Source organism: Oncorhynchus mykiss, chromosome 30 (genome assembly GCF_057628025.1).
Source record: "Oncorhynchus mykiss isolate SJ-2025 chromosome 30, ASM5762802v1, whole genome shotgun sequence".
NCBI lineage: Eukaryota > Metazoa > Chordata > Actinopteri > Salmoniformes > Salmonidae > Oncorhynchus > Oncorhynchus mykiss.
The window spans coordinates 16055790-16079312 of record NC_143051.1 but is presented as its reverse complement, the minus strand read 5'-3'; the positions used below and the strand labels follow the sequence as shown (position 1 = coordinate 16079312).

The 23523-nt window shown below is 44.4% G+C and overlaps 1 protein-coding gene across 1 annotated transcript in view; it reads right to left on the bottom strand.

Moving 5' to 3' along the window:
- LOC110488013 (electrogenic aspartate/glutamate antiporter SLC25A13, mitochondrial) overlaps window positions 1–23523 on the bottom strand; it is a 115817-nt gene that overhangs the window by 7798 nt on the left and 84496 nt on the right. The window contains 3 exon segments of the mRNA XM_036971473.2: window positions 16444–16534; window positions 16641–16799; window positions 21850–21988. Coding sequence (XP_036827368.2) covers window positions 16444–16534; window positions 16641–16799; window positions 21850–21988 — 389 coding nt within the window.

Below are 23523 nucleotides of genomic sequence, written 5' to 3'. Positions count from 1 at the left end.
TCTGTATCTCTGTAGTTTAGGACTGTCCTACATCACAGCTCTGTATCTCTGTAGTTTAGGACTGCTCTACATCACAGCTCTGTATCTCTGTAGTTTAGGACTGCTCTACATCACAGCTCTGTATCTCTGTAGTTTAGGACTGTCCTACATCACAGCTCTGTATCTCTGTAGTTTAGGACTGCTCTACATCACAGCTCTGTATCTCTGTAGTTCAGGACTGCTCTACATCACAGCTCTGTATCTCTGTAGTTTAGGACTGTCCTACATCACAGCTCTGTATCTCTGTAGTTTAGGACTGCTCTACATCACAGCTCTGTATCTCTGTAGTTTAGGACTGCTCTACATCACAGCTCTGTATCTCTGTAGTTTAGGACTGTCCTACATCACAGCTCTGTATCTCTGTAGTTTAGGACTGCTCTACATCACAGCTCTGTATCTCTGTAGTTTAGGACTGCTCTACATCACAGCTCTGTATCTCTGTAGTTTAGGACTGCTCTACATCACAGCTCTGTATCTCTGTAGTTTAGGACGGCTCTACATCACAGCTCTGTATCTCTGTAGTTTAGGACTGCTCTACATCACAGCTCTGTATCTCTGTAGTTTAGGACTGTCCTACATCACAGCTCTGTATCTCTGTAGTTTAGGACTGCTCTACATCACAGCTCTGTATCTCTGTAGTTTAGGACTGTCCTACATCACAGCTCTGTATCTCTGTAGTTTAGGACGGCTCTACATCACAGCTCTGTATCTCTGTAGTTTAGGACTGCTCTACATCACAGCTCTGTATCTCTGTAGTTTAGGACTGCTCTACATCACAGCTCTGTATCTCTGTAGTTTAGGACTGCTCTACATCACAGCTCTGTATCTCTGTAGTTTAGGACTGCTCTACATCACAGCTCTGTATCTCTGTAGTTTAGGACTGCTCTACATCACAGCTCTGTATCTCTGTAGTTTAGGACTGTCCTACATCACAGCTCTGTATCTCTGTAGTTTAGGACTGCTCTACATCACGGCTCTGTATCTCTGTAGTTTAGGACTGCTCTACATCACAGCTCTGTATCTCTGTAGTTTAGGACTGTCCTACATCACAGCTCTGTATCTCTCTAGTTTAGGACGGCTCTACATCACAGCTCTGTATCTCTGTAGTTTAGGACTGTCCTACATCACAGCTCTGTATCTCTCTAGTTTAGGACTGCTCTACATCACAGCTCTGTATCTCTGTAGTTTAGGACTGTCCTACATCACAGCTCTGTATCTCTCTAGTTTAGGACGGCTCTACATCACAGCTCTGTATCTCTGTAGTTTAGGACTGTCCTACATCACAGCTCTGTATCTCTCTAGTTTAGGACGGCTCTACATCACAGCTCTGTATCTCTGTAGTTTAGGACTGTCCTACATCACAGCTCTGTATCTCTCTAGTTTAGGACTGTCCTACATCACAGCTCTGTATCTCTCTAGTTTAGGACTGTCCTACATCACAGCTCTGTAACTCTGTAGTTTAGGACTGCTCTACATCACAGCTCTGTATCTCTGTAGTTTAGGACTGCTCTACATCACAGCTCTGTATCTCTGTAGTTTAGGACTGTCCTACATCACAGCTCTGTATCTCTGTAGTTTAGGACTGCTCTACATCACAGCTCTGTATCTCTGTAGTTTAGGACTGCTCTACATCACGGCTCTGTATCTCTGTAGTTTAGGACTGCTCTACATCACAGCTCTGTATCTCTGTAGTTTAGGACTGTCCTACATCACAGCTCTGTATCTCTCTAGTTTAGGACTGCTCTACATCACGGCTCTGTATCTCTGTAGTTTAGGACGGCTCTACATCACAGCTCTGTATCTCTGTAGTTTGGGACTGTCCTACATCACAGCTCTGTATCTCTGTAGTTTAGGACTGCTCTACATCACGGCTCTGTATCTCTGTAGTTTAGGACTGCTCTACATCACAGCTCTGTATCTCTGTAGTTTAGGACTGTTCTACATCACAGCTCTGTATCTCTCTAGTTTAGGACTGTCCTACATCACAGCTCTGTATCTCTGTAGTTTAGGACTGTCCTACATCACAGCTCTGTATCTCTGTAGTTTAGGACTGCTCTACATCACAGCTCTGTATCTCTGTAGATTAGGACTGTCCTACATCACAGCTCTGTATCTCTGTAGTTTAGGACTGTCCTACATCACAGCTCTGTATATCTGTAGTTTAGGACGGCTCTACATCACAGCTCTGTATCTCTGTAGTTTAGGACTGTCCTACATCACAGCTCTGTATCTCTGTAGTTTAGGACTGCTCTACATCACGGCTCTGTATCTCTGTAGTTTAGGACTGCTCTACATCACAGCTCTGTATCTCTGTAGTTTAGGACTGTCCTACATCACAGCTCTGTATATCTGTAGTTTAGGACTGCTCTACATCACAGCTCTGTATCTCTGTAGTTTAGGACTGTCCTACATCACAGCTCTGTATCTCTGTAGTTTAGGACTGCTCTACATCACAGCTCTGTATCTCTGTAGTTTAGGACTGCTCTACATCACAACTCTGTATCTCTGTAGTTTAGGACTGCTCTACATCACAGCTCTGTATCTCTGTGGTTTAGGACTGTCCTACATCACAGCTCTGTATCTCTGTATTTTTGGATTGTCCTACATCACCGCTCTGTATCTCTGTTGTTTAGGACTGTCCTACATCACAGCTCTGTATCTCTGTAGTTAAGGACTGTCCTACATCACAGCTCTGTATCTCTGTAGATTATGACTGTCCTACATCACAGCTCTGTATATCTGTTGTTTAGGACTGTCCTACATCACAGCTCTGTATCTCTGTAGTGTAGGACTGTCCTACATCACAGCTCTGTATCTCTGTTGTTTAGGACTGTCCTACATCACAGCTCTGTATCTATGTAGTTTAGGACTGCTCTACATCACAGCTCTGTATCTCTGTAGTTTAGGACTGTCCTACATCACAGCTCTGTATCTCTGTAGTTTAGGAATTTTCTACATCACCGCTCTGTATCTCTGTAGTTTAGGACTGTCCTAAATCACAGCTCTGTATATCTGTAGTTTAGGACTGTCCTACATCACAGCTCTGTATCTCTGTAGTTTAGGACTGCTCTACATCACAGCTCTGTATCTCTGTAGTTTAGGACTGCTCTACATCACGGCTCTGTATCTCTGTAGTTTAGGACTGCTCTACATCACAGCTCTGTATCTCTGTAGTTTAGGACTGTCCTACATCACAGCTCTGTATCTCTCTAGTTTAGGACTGCTCTACATCACAGCTCTGTATCTCTGTAGTTTAGGACTGCTCTACATCACAGCTCTGTATCTCTGTAGTTTAGGACTGTCCTACATCACAGCTCTGTATCTCTCTAGTTTAGGACTGCTCTACATCACAGCTCTGTATCTCTGTAGTTTAGGACTGCTCTACATCACAGCTCTGTATCTCTCTAGTTTAGGACTGCTCTACATCACGGCTCTGTATCTCTGTAGTTTAGGACGGCTCTACATCACAGCTCTGTATCTCTGTAGTTTAGGACTGTCCTACATCACAGCTCTGTATCTCTCTAGTTTAGGACGGCTCTACATCACAGCTCTGTATCTCTGTAGTTTAGGACTGTCCTACATCACAGCTCTGTATCTCTCTAGTTTAGGACGGCTCTACATCACAGCTCTGTATCTCTGTAGTTTAGGACTGTCCTACATCACAGCTCTGTATCTCTCTAGTTTAGGACTGTCCTACATCACAGCTCTGTATCTCTCTAGTTTAGGACTGTCCTACATCACAGCTCTGTAACTCTGTAGTTTAGGACTGCTCTACATCACAGCTCTGTATCTCTGTAGTTTAGGACTGCTCTACATCACAGCTCTGTATCTCTGTAGTTTAGGACTGTCCTACATCACAGCTCTGTATCTCTGTAGTTTAGGACTGCTCTACATCACAGCTCTGTATCTCTGTAGTTTAGGACTGCTCTACATCACGGCTCTGTATCTCTGTAGTTTAGGACTGCTCTACATCACAGCTCTGTATCTCTGTAGTTTAGGACTGTCCTACATCACAGCTCTGTATCTCTCTAGTTTAGGACTGCTCTACATCACGGCTCTGTATCTCTGTAGTTTAGGACGGCTCTACATCACAGCTCTGTATCTCTGTAGTTTGGGACTGTCCTACATCACAGCTCTGTATCTCTGTAGTTTAGGACTGCTCTACATCACGGCTCTGTATCTCTGTAGTTTAGGACTGCTCTACATCACAGCTCTGTATCTCTGTAGTTTAGGACTGTTCTACATCACAGCTCTGTATCTCTCTAGTTTAGGACTGTCCTACATCACAGCTCTGTATCTCTGTAGTTTAGGACTGTCCTACATCACAGCTCTGTATCTCTGTAGTTTAGGACTGCTCTACATCACAGCTCTGTATCTCTGTAGATTAGGACTGTCCTACATCACAGCTCTGTATCTCTGTAGTTTAGGACTGTCCTACATCACAGCTCTGTATATCTGTAGTTTAGGACGGCTCTACATCACAGCTCTGTATCTCTGTAGTTTAGGACTGTCCTACATCACAGCTCTGTATCTCTGTAGTTTAGGACTGCTCTACATCACGGCTCTGTATCTCTGTAGTTTAGGACTGCTCTACATCACAGCTCTGTATCTCTGTAGTTTAGGACTGTCCTACATCACAGCTCTGTATATCTGTAGTTTAGGACTGCTCTACATCACAGCTCTGTATCTCTGTAGTTTAGGACTGTCCTACATCACAGCTCTGTATCTCTGTAGTTTAGGACTGCTCTACATCACAGCTCTGTATCTCTGTAGTTTAGGACTGCTCTACATCACAGCTCTGTATCTCTGTAGTTTAGGACTGCTCTACATCACAGCTCTGTATCTCTGTAGTTTAGGACTGTCCTACATCACAGCTCTGTATCTCTGTATTTTTGGATTGTCCTACATCACCGCTCTGTATCTCTGTTGTTTAGGACTGTCCTACATCACAGCTCTGTATCTCTGTAGTTTAGGACTGTCCTACATCACAGCTCTGTATCTCTGTAGATTATGACTGTCCTACATCACAGCTCTGTATATCTGTTGTTTAGGACTGTCCTACATCACAGCTCTGTATCTCTGTAGTGTAGGACTGTCCTACATCACAGCTCTGTATCTCTGTTGTTTAGGACTGTCCTACATCACAGCTCTGTATCTATGTAGTTTAGGACTGCTCTACATCACAGCTCTGTATCTCTGTAGTTTAGGACTGTCCTACATCACAGCTCTGTATCTCTGTAGTTTAGGATTTTTCTACATCACCGCTCTGTATCTCTGTAGTTTAGGACTGTCCTAAATCACAGCTCTGTATATCTGTAGTTTAGGACTGTCCTACATCACAGCTCTGTATCTCTGTAGTTTAGGACTGCTCTACATCACAGCTCTGTATCTCTGTAGTTTAGGACTGCTCTACATCACGGCTCTGTATCTCTGTAGTTTAGGACTGCTCTACATCACAGCTCTGTATCTCTGTAGTTTAGGACTGTCCTACATCACAGCTCTGTATCTCTCTAGTTTAGGACTGCTCTACATCACAGCTCTGTATCTCTGTAGTTTAGGACTGCTCTACATCACAGCTCTGTATCTCTGTAGTTTAGGACTGTCCTACATCACAGCTCTGTATCTCTCTAGTTTAGGACTGCTCTACATCACAGCTCTGTATCTCTGTAGTTTAGGACTGCTCTACATCACAGCTCTGTATCTCTCTAGTTTAGGACTGCTCTACATCACGGCTCTGTATCTCTGTAGTTTAGGACGGCTCTACATCACAGCTCTGTATCTCTGTAGTTTAGGACTGTCCTACATCACAGCTCTGTATCTCTGTAGTTTAGGACTGCCCTACATCACAGCTCTGTATCTCTGTAGTTTAGGACTGCTCTACATCACGGCTCTGTATCTCTGTAGTTTAGGACTGCTCTACATCACAGCTCTGTATCTCTGTAGTTTAGGACTGTCCTACATCACAGCTCTGTATCTCTCTAGTTTAGGACTGTCCTACATCACAGCTCTGTATCTCTGTAGTTTAGGACTGTCCTACATCACAGCTCTGTATCTCTGTAGTTTAGGACTGCTCTACATCACAGCTCTGTATCTCTGTAGATTAGAACTGTCCTACATCACAGCTCTGTATCTCTGTAGTTTAGGACTGTCCTACATCACAGCTCTGTATATCTGTAGTTTAGGACGGCTCTACATCACAGCTCTGTATCTCTGTAGTTTAGGACTGTCCTACATCACAGCTCTGTATCTCTGTAGTTTAGGACTGCTCTACATCACGGCTCTGTATCTCTGTAGTTTAGGACTGCTCTACATCACAGCTCTGTATCTCTGTAGTTTAGGACTGTCCTACATCACAGCTCTGTATATCTGTAGTTTAGGACTGCTCTACATCACAGCTCTGTATCTCTGTAGTTTAGGACTGTCCTACATCACAGCTCTGTATCTCTGTAGTTTAGGACTGCTCTACATCACAGCTCTGTATCTCTGTAGTTTAGGACTGCTCTACATCACAGCTCTGTATCTCTGTAGTTTAGGACTGCTCTACATCACAGCTCTGTATCTCTGTAGTTTAGGACTGTCCTACATCACAGCTCTGTATCTCTGTAGTTTTGGATTGTCCTACATCACCGCTCTGTATCTCTGTTGTTTAGGACTGTCCTACATCACCGCTCTGTATCTCTGTTGTTTAGGACTGTCCTACATCACAGCTCTGTATATCTGTTGTTTAGGACTGTCCTACATCACAGCTCTGTATCTCTGTAGTTTAGGACTGTCCTAAATCACAGCTCTGTATATCTGTAGTTTAGGACTGCTCTACATCACAGCTCTGTATCTCTGTAGTTTAGGACTGCTCTACATCACAGCTCTGTATATCTGTAGTTTAGGACTGCTCTACATCACAGCTCTGTATCTCTGTAGTTTAGGACTGCTCCACATCACAGCTCTGTATCTCTGTAGTTTAGGACTGTCCTAAATCACAGCTCTGTATATCTGTAGTTTAGGACTGCTCTACATCACAGCTCTGTATCTCTGTAGTTTAGGACTGCTCTACATCACAGCTCTGTATCTCTGTAGTTTAGGATTGTCCTACATCACAGATCTGTATCTCTGTAGTTTAGGACTGTCCTACATCACAGCTCTGTATCTCTATAGTTTAGGACTGCTCTACATCACAGCTCTGTATCTCTGTAGTTTAGAACTGCTCTACATCACAGCTCTGTATATCTGTAGTTTAGGACTGCTCTACATCACAGCTCTGTATCTCTGTAGTTTAGGACTGTCCTACATCACAGCTCTGTATATCTGTAGTTTAGGACTGCTCTACATCACAGCTCTGTATCTCTGTAGTTTAGTACTGCTCTACATCACAGCTCTGTATATTTGTAGTTTAGGACTGCTCTACATCACAGCTCTGTATCTCTGTAGATTAGGACTGCTCTACATCACATATCTGTATCTCTGTAGTTTAGGACTGTCCTACATCACAGCTCTGTATCTCTGTAGTTTAGGACTGTCCTACATCACAGCTCTGTATCTCTGTAGTTTAGGACTGTCCTACATCACAGCTCTGTATATCTGTAGTTTAGGACTGCTCTATATCACAGCTCTGTATCTCTGTAGTTTAGGACTGTCCTAAGTCAAAGCTCTGTATCTCTGTAGTTTAGGACTGTCCTACATCACAGCTCTGTATCTCTGTAGTTTAGGACTGTTCTACATTACAGCTCTGTATCTCTGTAGTTTATGACTGCTCTACATCACAGCTCTGTATCTCTGTAGTTTAGGACTGTCCTACATCACAGATCTGTATCTCTGTAGTTTAGGATTGTCCTACATCACCGCTCTGTATCTCTGTAGTTTAGGACTGTCCTAAATCACAGCTCTGCATATCTGTAGTTTGGGCCTGCTCTACATCACAGCTCTGTATCTCTGTAGTTTAGGACTGCTCTACATCACAGCTCTGTATATCTGTAGTTTAGGACTGCTCTACATCACAGCTCTGTATATCTGTAGTTTAGGACTGCTCCACATCACAGCTCTGTATCTCTGTAGTTTAGGACTGTCCTAAATCACAGCTCTGTATATCTGTAGTTTAGGACTGCTCTACATCACAGCTCTGTATCTCTGTAGTTTAGGACTGTCCTACATCACAGCTCTGTATCTCTATAGTTTAGGACTGCTCTACATCACAGCTCTGTATCTCTGTAGTTTAGAACTGCTCTACATCACAGCTCTGTATATCTGTAGTTTAGGACTGCTCTACATCACAGCTCTGTATCTCTGTAGTTTAGGACTGTTCTACATCACAGCTCTGTATATCTGTAGTTTAGGACTGCTCTACATCACAGCTCTGTATCTCTGTAGTTTAGGACTGCTCTACATCACAGCTCTGTATATTTGTAGTTTAGGACTGCTCTACATCACAGCTCTGTATCTCTGTAGATTAGGACTGCTCTACATCACATATCTGTATCTCTGTAGTTTAGGACTGTCCTACATCACAGCTCTGTATATCTGTAGTTTAGGACTGTCCTACATCACAGCTCTGTATATCTGTAGTTTAGGACTGCTCTACATCACAGCTCTGTATCTCTGTAGTTTAGGACTGCTCTACATCACAGCTCTGTATATTTGTAGTTTAGGACTGCTCTACATCACAGCTCTGTATCTCTGTAGATTAGGACTGCTCTACATCACATATCTGTATCTCTGTAGTTTAGGACTGTCCTACATCACAGCTCTGTATATCTGTAGTTTAGGACTGTCCTACATCACAGCTCTGTATCTCTGTAGTTTAGGACTGCTCTACATCACAGCTCTGTATCTCTGTAGTTTAGGACTGCTCTACATCACAGCTCTGTATCTCTGTAGTTTAGGACTGTCCTACATTACAGCTCTGTATCTCTGTAGTTTTGGATTGTCCTACATCACCGCTCTGTATCTCTGTTGTTTAGGACTGTCCTACATCACCGCTCTGTATCTCTGTTGTTTAGGACTGTCCTACATCACAGCTCTGTATATCTGTTGTTTAGGACTGTCCTACATCACAGCTCTGTATCTCTGTAGTGTAGGACTGTCCTACATCACAGCTCTGTATCTCTGTAGTTTAGGATTTTTCTACATCACCGCTCTGTATCTCTGTAGTTTAGGACTGTCCTAAATCACAGCTCTGTATATCTGTAGTTTAGGACTGTCCTACATCACAGCTCTGTATCTCTGTAGTTTAGGACTGTCCTAAATCACAGCTCTGTATATCTGTAGTTTAGGACTGCTCTACATCACAGCTCTGTATCTCTGTAGTTTAGGACTGCTCTACATCACAGCTCTGTATATCTGTAGTTTAGGACTGCTCTACATCACAGCTCTGTATCTCTGTAGTTTAGGACTGCTCCACATCACAGCTCTGTATCTCTGTAGTTTAGGACTGTCCTAAATCACAGCTCTGTATATCTGTAGTTTAGGACTGCTCTACATCACAGCTCTGTATCTCTGTAGTTTAGGACTGCTCTACATCACAGCTCTGTATCTCTGTAGTTTAGAACTGCTCTACATCACAGCTCTGTATATCTGTAGTTTAGGACTGTCCTACATCACAGCTCTGTATCTCTGTAGTTTAGGACTGCTCTACATCACAGCTCTGTATCTCTGTAGTTTAGGACTGCTCTACATCACAGCTCTGTATCTCTGTAGTTTAGGACTGTCCTACATTACAGCTCTGTATCTCTGTAGTTTTGGATTGTCCTACATCACCGCTCTGTATCTCTGTTGTTTAGGACTGTCCTACATCACCGCTCTGTATCTCTGTTGTTTAGGACTGTCCTACATCACAGCTCTGTATATCTGTTGTTTAGGACTGTCCTACATCACAGCTCTGTATCTCTGTAGTGTAGGACTGTCCTACATCACAGCTCTGTATCTCTGTAGTTTAGGATTTTTCTACATCACCGCTCTGTATCTCTGTAGTTTAGGACTGTCCTAAATCACAGCTCTGTATATCTGTAGTTTAGGACTGTCCTACATCACAGCTCTGTATCTCTGTAGTTTAGGACTGTCCTACATTACAGCTCTGTATCTCTGTAGTTTTGGATTGTCCTACATCACCGCTCTGTATCTCTGTTGTTTAGGACTGTCCTACATCACCGCTCTGTATCTCTGTTGTTTAGGACTGTCCTACATCACAGCTCTGTATATCTGTTGTTTAGGACTGTCCTACATCACAGCTCTGTATCTCTGTAGTGTAGGACTGTCCTACATCACAGCTCTGTATCTCTGTAGTTTAGGATTTTTCTACATCACCGCTCTGTATCTCTGTAGTTTAGGACTGTCCTAAATCACAGCTCTGTATATCTGTAGTTTAGGACTGTCCTACATCACAGCTCTGTATCTCTGTAGTTTAGGACTGTCCTAAATCACAGCTCTGTATATCTGTAGTTTAGGACTGCTCTACATCACAGCTCTGTATCTCTGTAGTTTAGGACTGCTCTACATCACAGCTCTGTATATCTGTAGTTTAGGACTGCTCTACATCACAGCTCTGTATCTCTGTAGTTTAGGACTGCTCCACATCACAGCTCTGTATCTCTGTAGTTTAGGACTGTCCTAAATCACAGCTCTGTATATCTGTAGTTTAGGACTGCTCTACATCACAGCTCTGTATCTCTGTAGTTTAGGACTGCTCTACATCACAGCTCTGTATCTCTGTAGTTTAGAACTGCTCTACATCACAGCTCTGTATATCTGTAGTTTAGGACTGTCCTACATCACAGCTCTGTATCTCTGTAGTTTAGGACTGCTCTACATCACAGCTCTGTATCTCTGTAGTTTAGGACTGCTCTACATCACAGCTCTGTATCTCTGTAGTTTAGGACTGTCCTACATTACAGCTCTGTATCTCTGTAGTTTTGGATTGTCCTACATCACCGCTCTGTATCTCTGTTGTTTAGGACTGTCCTACATCACCGCTCTGTATCTCTGTTGTTTAGGACTGTCCTACATCACAGCTCTGTATATCTGTTGTTTAGGACTGTCCTACATCACAGCTCTGTATCTCTGTAGTGTAGGACTGTCCTACATCACAGCTCTGTATCTCTGTAGTTTAGGATTTTTCTACATCACCGCTCTGTATCTCTGTAGTTTAGGACTGTCCTAAATCACAGCTCTGTATATCTGTAGTTTAGGACTGTCCTACATCACAGCTCTGTATCTCTGTAGTTTAGGACTGTCCTAAATCACAGCTCTGTATATCTGTAGTTTAGGACTGCTCTACATCACAGCTCTGTATCTCTGTAGTTTAGGACTGCTCTACATCACAGCTCTGTATATCTGTAGTTTAGGACTGCTCTACATCACAGCTCTGTATCTCTGTAGTTTAGGACTGCTCCACATCACAGCTCTGTATCTCTGTAGTTTAGGACTGTCCTAAATCACAGCTCTGTATATCTGTAGTTTAGGACTGCTCTACATCACAGCTCTGTATCTCTGTAGTTTAGGACTGCTCTACATCACAGCTCTGTATCTCTGTAGTTTAGAACTGCTCTACATCACAGCTCTGTATATCTGTAGTTTAGGACTGCTCTACATCACAGCTCTGTATCTCTGTAGTTTAGGACTGTCCTACATCACAGCTCTGTATATCTGTAGTTTAGGACTGCTCTACATCACAGCTCTGTATCTCTGTAGTTTAGTACTGCTCTACATCACAGCTCTGTATATTTGTAGTTTAGGACTGCTCTACATCACAGCTCTGTATCTCTGTAGTTTAGGACTGCTCTACATCACAGCTCTGTATCTCTGTAGTTTAGGACTGTCCTACATCACAGCTCTGTATATCTGTAGTTTAGGACTGCTCTACATCACAGCTCTGTATCTCTGTAGTTTAGTACTGCTCTACATCACAGCTCTGTATATTTGTAGTTTAGGACTGCTCTACATCACAGCTCTGTATCTCTGTAGATTAGGACTGCTCTACATCACATATCTGTATCTCTGTAGTTTAGGACTGTCCTACATCACAGCTCTGTATCTCTGTAGTTTAGGACTGCTCTACATCACAGCTCTGTATCTCTGTAGTTTAGAACTGCTCTACATCACAGCTCTGTATATCTGTAGTTTAGGACTGCTCTACATCACAGCTCTGTATCTCTGTAGTTTAGGACTGTCCTACATCACAGCTCTGTATATCTGTAGTTTAGGACTGCTCTACATCACAGCTCTGTATCTCTGTAGTTTAGTACTGCTCTACATCACAGCTCTGTATATTTGTAGTTTAGGACTGCTCTACATCACAGCTCTGTATCTCTGTAGATTAGGACTGCTCTACATCACATATCTGTATCTCTGTAGTTTAGGACTGTCCTACATCACAGCTCTGTATCTCTGTAGTTTAGGACTGTCCTACATCACAGCTCTGTATCTCTGTAGTTTAGGACTGTCCTACATCACAGCTCCGTATATCTGTAGTTTAGGACTGCTCTATATCACAGCTCTGTATCTCTGTAGTTTAGGACTGTCCTAAGTCAAAGCTCTGTATCTCTGTAGTTTAGGACTGTCCTACATCACAGCTCTGTATCTCTGTAGTTTAGGACTGCTCTACATTACAGCTCTGTATCTCTGTAGTTTATGACTGCTCTACATCACAGCTCTGTATCTCTGTAGTTTAGGACTGTCCTACATCACAGATCTGTATCTCTGTAGTTTAGGATTGTCCTACATCACCGCTCTGTATCTCTGTAGTTTAGGACTGTCCTAAATCACAGCTCTGTATATCTGTAGTTTGGGCCTGCTCTACATCACAGCTCTGTATCTCTGTAGTTTAGGACTGCTCTACATCACAGCTCTGTATATCTGTAGTTTAGGACTGCTCTACATCACAGCTCTGTATCTCTGTAGTTTAGGACTGCTCCACGTCACAGCTCTGTATCTCTGTAGTTTAGGACTGTCCTAAATCACAGCTCTGTATATCTGTAGTTTAGGACTGCTCTACATCACAGCTCTGTATCTCTGTAGTTTAGGACTGTCCTACATCACAGCTCTGTATCTCTATAGTTTAGGACTGCTCTACATCACAGCTCTGTATCTCTGTAGTTTAGAACTGCTCTACATCACAGCTCTGTATCTCTGTAGTTTAGGACTGCTCTACATCACAGCTCTGTATATCTGTAGTTTAGGACTGCTCTACATCACAGCTCTGTATCTCTGTAGTTTAGGACTGCTCTACATCACAGCTCTGTATCTCTGTAGTTTAGGACTGTCCTACATCACAGCTCTGTATCTCTGTAGTTTAGGACTGTCCTAAGTCAAAGCTCTGTATCTCTGTAGTTTAGGACTGTCCTACATCACAGCTCTGTATCTCTGTAGTTTAGGACTGCTCTACATTACAGCTCTGTATCTCTGTAGTTTATGACTGCTCTACATCACAGCTCTGTATCTCTGTAGTTTAGGACTGTCCTACATCACAGATCTGTATCTCTGTAGTTTAGGATTGTCCTACATCACCGCTCTGTATCTCTGTAGTTTAGGACTGTCCTAAATCACAGCTCTGTATATCTGTAGTTTGGGCCTGCTCTACATCACAGCTCTGTATCTCTGTAGTTTAGGACTGCTCTACATCACAGCTCCGTATATCTGTAGTTTAGGACTGCTCTACATCACAGCTCTGTATCTCTGTAGTTTAGAACTGCTCTACATCACAGCTCTGTATCTCTGTAGTTTAGGACTGCTCTACATCACAGCTCTGTATATTTGTAGTTTAGGACTGCTCTACATCACAGCTCTGTATCTCTGTAGTTTAGGACTGCTCTACATCACAGCTCTGTATCTCTGTAGTTTAGGACTGTCCTACATCACAGCTCTGTATCTCTGTAGTTTAGGACTGTCCTACATCACAGCTCTGTATCTCTGTAGTTTAGGACTGCTCTACATCACAGCTCTGTATATCTGTAGTTTAGGACTGCTCTACATCACAGCTCTGTATCTCTGTAGTTTAGGACTGTCCTACATCACAGCTCTGTATCTCTGTAGTTTAGGACTGCTCTACATCACAGCTCTGTATCTCTGTAGTTTAGGACTGCTCTACATCACAGCTCTGTATCTCTGTAGTTTAGGACTGCTCTACATCACAGCTCTTTATCTCTGTTGTTTAGGACTGTCCTACATCACAGCTCTGTATCTCTGTAGTTTAGGACTGCTCTACATCACAGCTCTGTATCTCTGTAGTTTAGGACTGTCCTACATCACAGCTCTGTATATCTGTAGTTTAGGACTGTCCTACATCACAGCTCTGTATCTCTGTAGTTTAGGACTGTCCTACATCACAGCTCTGTATCTCTGTAGTTTAGGACTGCTCTACATCACAGCTCTGTATATCTGTAGTTTAGGACTGCTCTACATCACAGCTCTGTATCTCTGTAGTTTAGGACTGTCCTACATCACAGCTCTGTATCTCTGTAGTTTAGGACTGCTCTACATCACAGCTCTGTATCTCTGTAGTTTAGGACTGCTCTACATCACAGCTCTGTATCTCTGTAGTTTAGGACTGCTCTACATCACAGCTCTGTATCTCTGTAGTTTAGGACTGTCCTACATCACAGCTCGGTATATCTGTAGTTTAGGACTGCTCTACATCACAGCTCTGTATCTCTGTAATTTAGGACTGTCCTACATCACAGCTCTGTATCTCTGTAGTTTAGGACTGTCCTACATCACAGCTCTGTATCTCTGTAGTTTAGGATTGTCCTACATCACCGCTCTGTATCTCTGTAGTTTAGGACTGTCCTAAATCACAGCTCTGTATATCTGTAGTTTGGGCCTGCTCTACATCACAGATCTGTATCTCTGTAGTTTAGGACTGCTCTACATCACAGCTCTGTATATCTGTAGTTTAGGACTGCTCTACATCACAGCTCTGTATCTCTGTAGTTTAGGACTGCTCTACATCACAGCTCTGTATCTCTGTAGTTTAGGACTGTTCTACATCACAGCTCTGTATCTCTGTAGTTTAGGACTGTCCTACATCACAGCTCTGTATCTCTGTAGTTTAGGACTGCTCTACATCACAGCTCTGTATATCTGTAGTTTAGGACTGCTCTACATCACAGCTCTGTATCTCTGTAGTTTAGGACTGTCCTACATCACAGCTCTGTATCTCTGTAGTTTAGGACTGCTCTACATCACAGCTCTGTATCTCTGTAGTTTAGGACTGCTCTACATCACAGCTCTGTATCTCTGTAGTTTAGGACTGCTCTACATCACAGCTCTGTATCTCTGTAGTTTAGGACTGTCCTACATCACAGCTCGGTATATCTGTAGTTTAGGACTGCTCTACATCACAGCTCTGTATCTCTGTAATTTAGGACTGTCCTACATCACAGCTCTTTATCTCTGTTGTTTAGGACTGTCCTACATCACAGCTCTGTATCTCTGTAGTTTAGGACTGCTCTACATCACAGCTCTGTATCTCTGTAGTTTAGGACTGTCCTACATCACAGCTCTGTATATCTGTAGTTTAGGACTGCTCTACATCACAGCTCTGTATCTCTGTAGTTTAGGACTGTCCTACATCACAGCTCTGTATCTCTATAGTTTAGGACTGCTCTACATCACAGCTCTGTATCTCTGTAGTTTAGGACTGCTCTACATCACAGCTCTGTATCTCTGTAGTTTAGGACTGCTCTACATCACAGCTCTGTATCTCTGTAGTTTAGGTCTGCTCTACATCACAGCTCTGTATCTCTGTAGTTTAGGACTGCTCTACATCACAGCTCTGTAGTTTAGGAAATGTCACATCAATCCCACCAAGTAATGGGCTGCGTCACAAATAGGAATAGGGTGCCATTGGGGATGCAGACCAAGTAAATGGTTGAAGCTAGTCACCTGATCTACTCTGAAATTATTTTGGTCTCATGGCATTTCTTGTTCCTCTGGAGACAAAGAAGTGCACCCACACGATGGGTAGCCAAGCTTTTCATTTAACCCTCTGCATGGTTTTAAATGGAAATCTATTCTTTGTATAACTACACATCTCTCCCTGTGTTGAAAGGTTGGCAGTAAAGTGCTGCTAGAAATGACCATGATTTTGTATCACACAGCAATAGTCAGTAGAAGCTATTATTCCCGACTGGACCATTCTGACATTTAGGTTTTTGGATTTCTCAGTCTTATTGTGTGATCCCTGAATTTCATCAGCAAGACTGAGCACTCAAGTCTAATATCCGACAAGACATCAGGACCCTTATTCATGAGGTGTCTCAGAGTAAGAGTGCTGATATAGAATCTTATTAATTTAATAATAAATAAGATTATATGGATGGGGGAGTGGATCCTAGATCAGCCCTCCTATGCTGAGACACTTTATGAATACGGGCCAGGCTCATGTCATTCAGATGAGGAGAGGGAGGAGTTCTGACTTACTGTCCGCCGAAGTCCACGTAGAACCACCTCTGCAGGAGTTCATAGGTCACCAGGGTGACCCCAAACTGAGGTGAGGACCGGAACACTCGGGCTACAGTGAAAAACCACAACTCTCAATAACACTATTTCACTATTACACTACTGTGCCATTTATATCACATCATCATCATCAGATATTAAAACAAATGGGGTGATACCTCCTGCTCCTTTCCAGAAGGCCCGTGGTCCCTCCTCCTTCAGAATCTTCCAGAAACAGTCAACGAGGCCACTATACGTGGTCTGGCCAGCACGGGCCGCCACTTGTAGCCTGGTCTTGATAACATCGGCTGGGGTCACCAGGGAGGCCGCGGGCATACCTAAGGAGAGAACACCTCACTCAGCACTTGTTAGCACTGTAGTGGTTCTGTGTTAGTACTGTGTTAGTACCTGTATCAGTGTTAGTACTGTCTGTGAATGTTGTAGTTCTGTTATCCTGCATCAGTGTTAGTACTGTCTGTGAATGTAGTGGTTCTGTTATCCTGTATCAGTGTTAGTACTGTCTGTGAATGTAGTGGTTCTGTTATCCTGCATCAGTCTCCGTATTGTCTGTGAATGTAGTTGTTCTGTTATCCTGCATCAGTCTCCGTATTGTCTGTGAATGTAGTTGTTCTGTTATCCTGCATCAGTCTCCGTATTGTCTGTGAATGTAGTTGTTCTGTTATCCTGCATCAGTCTCCGTATTGGGTTATACAAAGGTCATACTTGAACCCATTATACAAAGGTCATACTTGAACCCGTTGCACTGTGTACTCCATGTACACTACTGTTCAAAAGTTTGGGGTCACTTAGAAATGTTCTTATTTTTTAAAGAAAAGCTCATTTTTTGTCCATTAAACATCAAATTGATCAGAAATACAGTGTAGACATTGTTAATGTTGTAAATGACTGTTGTAGCTGAAAACGGCAGATTTTGTTATGGAATATCTACATAGGCGTACAGAGACCCATTATCAGCAACAATCACTACTGTGTTCCAACGGCACGTTGTGTTAGCTAATCCAAGTTTATCAATTTAAAAGGCTAATTGATCATTAGACAACCCTTTTGCAATTATGTTAGCACAGCTGAAAAATGTTGCAAAGAAAAAGCCATATCTCAGACTGGCCACTAAAAAGAAAAGATTAAGATGGGCACAAGAACACAGACACTGGACAGAGGAACTCTGCCTAGAAGGCCAGCATCCCAGAGTCGGCCTCCTCACTATTGACGTGGAGACGGGTACTGCGTGTTTTGCGGGTACTATTTAATGAAGTTGCCAGTTGAGGACTTGTGAGGTATCTGTTTCTCAAACTAGACACTCTAATGTACTTGTCCTCTTGCTCAGTTGTTCACTGAGGCCTCCCTCTCCTCTTTCTATTCTGGTTAGAGCCAGTTTGCGCTGTTCTGCGAAGGGAGTAGTACACAGTGTCGTACAAGAGCTTCAGTTTCTTGGCAATTTCTCACATGGAATAGCCTTCATTTCTCAGAACAAGAATAGACTGACGAGTTCCAGAAGAAAGTATTTTGTTTCTGGACATTTTGAGCCTGTAATCAAACCCGCAAATGCTGATGCTTCAGATACTCAACTAGTCTGAAGAAGGCTAGTTTTATTGCCTCTTTAATAAGCACAACTTTTTACAGCTGCGCTAACATAATAGCAAAAGGGTTTTCAAATGATCAATTAGCCTTTTATGATAAAAATGCTAAACTTGGATTAGCTAACACAGCGTGCCATTGGAACACAGGAATGATGGTTGCTGATAATGGGTCTCTGTACACCTATGTAGATATTCCATTAAAAATCAGCCGTTTCCAGCTACAATAGTCATTTACAACATTAACAATGTCTACACTGTATTTCTGATCAATTTGATGTTATTGTAATGGACAAAAAATGTGCTTTTCTTTCAAAAACAAGGACATTTCTAAGTGACCCCAAACTTTTGAAGGGTAGTGTACATCATGTGTATGACCAATAAACAAACTGGAACTCTCAATGAGATTTTTATCTCACTCCTCTTGTCTACATTTGTACTTATTTCAAAACATCATCATATCCTACTTTCATTTGAGCCTTTGGTCATCTGAATGAGGACCAGTCATATGTAAAACTACTCTCTTGATCCTTCCCACAGAAAGTTGTGTACGATCAGAAAAATACATTAGAAAACTCCATTGCCTCTGCTATGTAATGTTCATGGTTTTCTACTGCAATGGGCAGACAATACGAGGTAATGAGATGGACACACAAAAGCGTCCCACGTGCCAGTGACTGGTGACTGGGGGCCCCATGCGGGCAGCCCTCTCCAGCTACTTCAACCATGAATGGCATCAATCATCAATGGCTGCTTTTGACCGCCACGCACAGTCATTACCATCACCGGCCTCTTCACCAGCTAGTCACACAGGCTACACGTCTTCAAACTAAACGAGCCATTCAATTCAACCACTGATCAACTCGCTCACTGCAAATGTGACAGAACTGGAAAGACCACCTGCACTGATATCCTTCACATGAGAGGGCGGGAGATGAGAGGACAGGACAGGACAGGAGAGGAGAGGAGAGGAGAGGAGGGGGGAGGAGAGGAGGGGAGAGGTGAGGAGAGGAGGGGGAGGAGAGGAGGGGGAAGGAGAGGAGGGAGGAGGGGAGAGCAGAGGAGGGGAGAGCAGAGGAGGGGAGAGGAAGGGGGAGGAGAGGAGGGTAGTGAAGGGGGGAGAGGAGAGGAGAGGAGAGGAGAGGAGAGGAGAGGAGAGGAGAGGAGAGGAGAGGAGAGGAGAGGAGAGGAGAGGAGGGGAGAGTAGTGGCGAGGAAGGGATAGGAGGGGAGAGGAGAGGAGAGAAGGGGAGAGGAGAGGAGGGGAGAGGAGAGGAGGGGGGAGGAGAGGAGGGGAGAGGAGAGGAGAGGGGAGGACAGGAGGGGAGAGGAGTGGAGAGGAAGGGGGAGGAGAGGATTGGAGAGGAGAGGAGGGGGGAGAAGAGAAGGGGAGAGGAGAGGAGGGGAGAGGAGTGGAGAGGAAGGGGGAGGAGAGGAGGGGAGAGGAGAGGAGAGGAAGGGGGAGGAGAGGAGAGGAAGGGGGAGGAGAGGAGGGGAGAGGAGAGGAGAGGAAGGGGGAGGAGAGGAGAGGAAGGGGGAGGAGAGGAGGGTAGTGAAGGGGAGAGGAGTGTAGAAGAAAGGGGAGGACGGAAGGGTAGTGAAGGGGGGGAGGAGGGGAGGGTAGTGAAGGGGAGAGGAGTGTAGAAGAAAGGGGAGGAGGGGAGGGTAGTGAAGGGGAGGGGAGGAGGGGAGATGAGTGTATAAGAAAGGGGAGGAGAGGAGGGAAAGAGAGAAGAGAGGAGGGAGAGGAGAACTCAACTGGTTTCACAGCACATTCAAAGTGCTAAGGAGACTCAGAGAAGCACCTCAAAACACAGGAACACAATCTTAAATCTCCCTCTCAAAGCTACCTCAGAAAGTCTATTCCTCTACAGCCAGAGAGAGAGCAGGAGGAGGAGGAACTGGGAGATGACCAGCTCTGCAGTATGTTCTGGGATCAGGGGGTCTATATAATGCAGCCCAAACTGAGTGTGTAGTTACATTTCCTGAGCCGACAAAAAAAGCGTTAATTGCTAAAAAAGCTTAATCCGTTGATAAATATAGAAAGGATTGATAAATACTATGAGCAAATGAAAAATCATAAACTGCAATTCAGGTTTCTAAACTAGCTCCCGGACCCGGTCGAAGGGGGAGATTGGGAGTAGGAATGTCTTTTTAGATTTATATGACTTTTCCATGTACTGTAGCGCCATGATCGCTGCTCACTCAGCGCTGAAGAGCAGAACTACAGCACTGACCGACATATCCCTCACGATTCAAAATAAATATTAACCTTTTTCTTATGACGTTCCAAACCACCCTGGCTTGGCTTCTGCACTCGCCTTCTTATACGCTGTTTTCTTTAAGATAAACCCACTCAAATAAAATATTCAACTTACAGACTCGCTCCAGATCATAGTTTTAAGCAGGAAGAGGAGACAGAGACCTGGAAGACTGTGGATCAAAACTGTCTTTCCTCCAGGTTGCCAGTATTGTGACATCTGTTGATGGGTTGATGGGTTAGGGTTAGGGTTACACAGCTCCTCATCCTCCCTCAGCGCCTTTACTCTTAACACGCCTAACACACAGGCTGCCTCTCAACAAGCACCCTATTCCCTATATAGTGCACTACTTTTGACCAAAATGCCAAAAGTACCACTGGCCATGGTCAAAAGTAGGGCACTATATAGGGAACAGGGTGGCAGTTGGGACAGAGCTCAGGCTGCCAGTTCCTATATGTTAGCACAGGATAGTCTCCCATCCTATCAAAACCCTGTTGGCAGGCAGGCGGTTGGTCTCTCTGGGCTCTGTCTGTTCACTCAGCGCTTAGCTCCAAACCCCAACCTCCAGCCAATCGCTGAGCACTCTAATTAGGGACGACCACGATGGAGCCTGCGGTCGCCGGTGGCTACTGGGGTCTTAGGCCTGGAGCCGGGAGGCTGGGAGGGATAGAGGAATGGGAATGGAGGGATGGAAGGAGGGAGGGAGTGATAGAGGAATGGGGAATGGAGAATGGAGGGATGGATGGAGGGTGGGATAGAGGAATGGAGAATGGAGGGATGGATGGAGGATGGGATAGAGGAATGGAGAATGGAGGGATGGATGGAGGAAAGAAAGGGGTGGAGGCTGGGGAATGGAGGAAAGGAGGGATGGGGAGGGGCAAGGATAGAGGGATAGAGGCTAGGAGGGAAGGAGGTTAGAGGTATGGAGCTGGGGTCTTGGGTCTGAGGCCGGGTTCCATGTGGTGGCTCACCACCCACCAGGAATGCCCACGCTTGGTTTTCTGCTTCCTCAAGAATGGTTCCTTATTAAGCTTGTGCTAGTGACAACATTTTAACAAATCATCATCTTCTGATCATCAATGACCAATATGGTTGGATGTGTGTATAATGTATACAGTTTCTTTATCATATAGGCTGAGAGAGAGCGAGACGGACAGAGACAGAGAGAGAGAGAGAGAAAGAGAGAGAGAGAGAGAGAAAGAGAGAGAGAGAGAAAGGGAGAGAGAGAGAGAGAGAGAGAGAGAGAGAAAGGGGGAGAGAGAGAGAGAGAGAGAGAAAGGGAGAGAGAGAGAGAAAGGGAGAGAGAAAGGGAGAGAGAAAGGGAGAGACTGAGAGAGAAAGGGAGAAAATAAACCAGGGAGAGAAAAAATAACTCTTCGAAAAAAGGGTTCCAAATATAGAACTGTTTCTACCTGGAACTAAAAGACTTCTACCTGCAACTAAAAAGCATTCTATGAGGACAGCAAAGAACACTTTAAGGTTCTTATAGTGTAAGAACGAGGTTCTGAGCCACAGTGTTGCATGGTATCTTACCTGCTATGGCCCCTGAAAACAGCAGCTTGCCCGGTCCGATCCTCCCATCCTCATCACTCATGTAGGTCTTGACGTGAGCATAGCAGGGGAAGTAGATGGCTGAGAAGGGGATGTCTCGCAGGAAACAAGCTTTGGCTCCCTGTGGATGGTGTAGCGAGAAAGAAGAGACCAATGGGTGAGGAAAGAGGGGAGGGGGGGGGGGTTGAGAGGTGGGGAGGGAGGGAGGGAGGGAGGGAGGGAGGGAGGGAGGGAGGGAGGGAGGGAGGGAGGGAGGGAGGGACAGGGAGAGAGGGACAGGGAGAGAGATGGAGGGAGGGAGTGACAGGGAGAGATGGAGGCAGGGAGAGAGATGGAGGGAGGGAGGGAGGGAGGGAGGGAGGGAGGGAGGGAGGGAGGGAGGGAGGGAGGGAGGGAGGGAGGGAGGGAGGGAGGGAGGGAGGGAGGGACAGGGGGAGAGATGGAGGGAGGGACAGAGAGGGAGGGACAGGGAGAGAGATGGAGGAGGGACAGGGAGAGAGATGGAGTGAGGGACAGAGAGGGAGGGACAGGGAGAGAGATGGAGGGAGGGAGTGACAGGGAGAGATGGAGGCAGGGAGAGAGATGGAGGGAGGGAGGGAGGGAGGGAGGGAGGGAGGGAGGGAGGGAGGGAGGGAGGGAGGGAGGGAGGGAGATGTACTCTGACCATATGACATGTCCAGGGAAAACTCTAGGCCCTACACTACAACTCATCACCTCTCCTCACTTCTCATCTCCATTTGGCTGCCAGTTTATATACAGTGCCTTGCAAAAGTATTCGGCCCCCTTGAACTTTGCGACCTTTTGCGACATTTCAGGCTTCAAACATAAAGATATAAAACTGTATTTTTTTGTGAAGAATCAACAACAAGTGGGACACAATCATGAAGTGGAACGACATTTATTGGATATTTCAAACTTTTTTAACAAATCAAAAACTGAAAAATTGGGCGTGCAAAATTATTCAGCCCCTTTACTTTCAGTGCAGCAAACTCTCTCCAGAAGTTCAGTGAGAATCTCTGAATGATCCAATGTTGACCTAAATGACTAATGATGATAAATACAATCCACCTGTGTGTAATCAAGTCTCTGTATAAATGCACCTACACTGTGATAGTCTCAGAGGTCCGTTAAAAGCGCAGAGAGCATCATGAAGAACAAGGAACACACCAGGCAGGTCCGAGATACTGTTGTGAAGAAGTTTAAAGCCGGATTTGGATACAAAAATATTTCCCAAGCTTTAAACATCCCAAGGAGCACTGTGCAAGCGATAATATTGAAATGGAAGGAGTATCAGACCACTGCAAATCTACCAAGACCTGGCCGTCCCTCTAAACTTTCAGCTCATACAAGGAGAAGACTGATCAGAGGTGCAGCCAAGAGGCCCATGATCACTCTGGATGAACTGCAGAGATCTACAGCTGAGGTGGGAGACTTTGTCCATAGGACAACAATCGTCGTATATTGCACAAATCTGGCCTTTATGGAAGAGTGGCAAGAAGAAAGCCATTTCTTAAAGATATCCATAAAAAGTGTTGTTTAAAGTTTGCCACAAGCCACCTGGGAGACACACCAAACATGTGGAAGAAGGTGCTCTGGTCAGATGAAACCAAAATTGAACTTTTTGGCAACAAAGCAAAACGTTATGTTTGGCGTAAA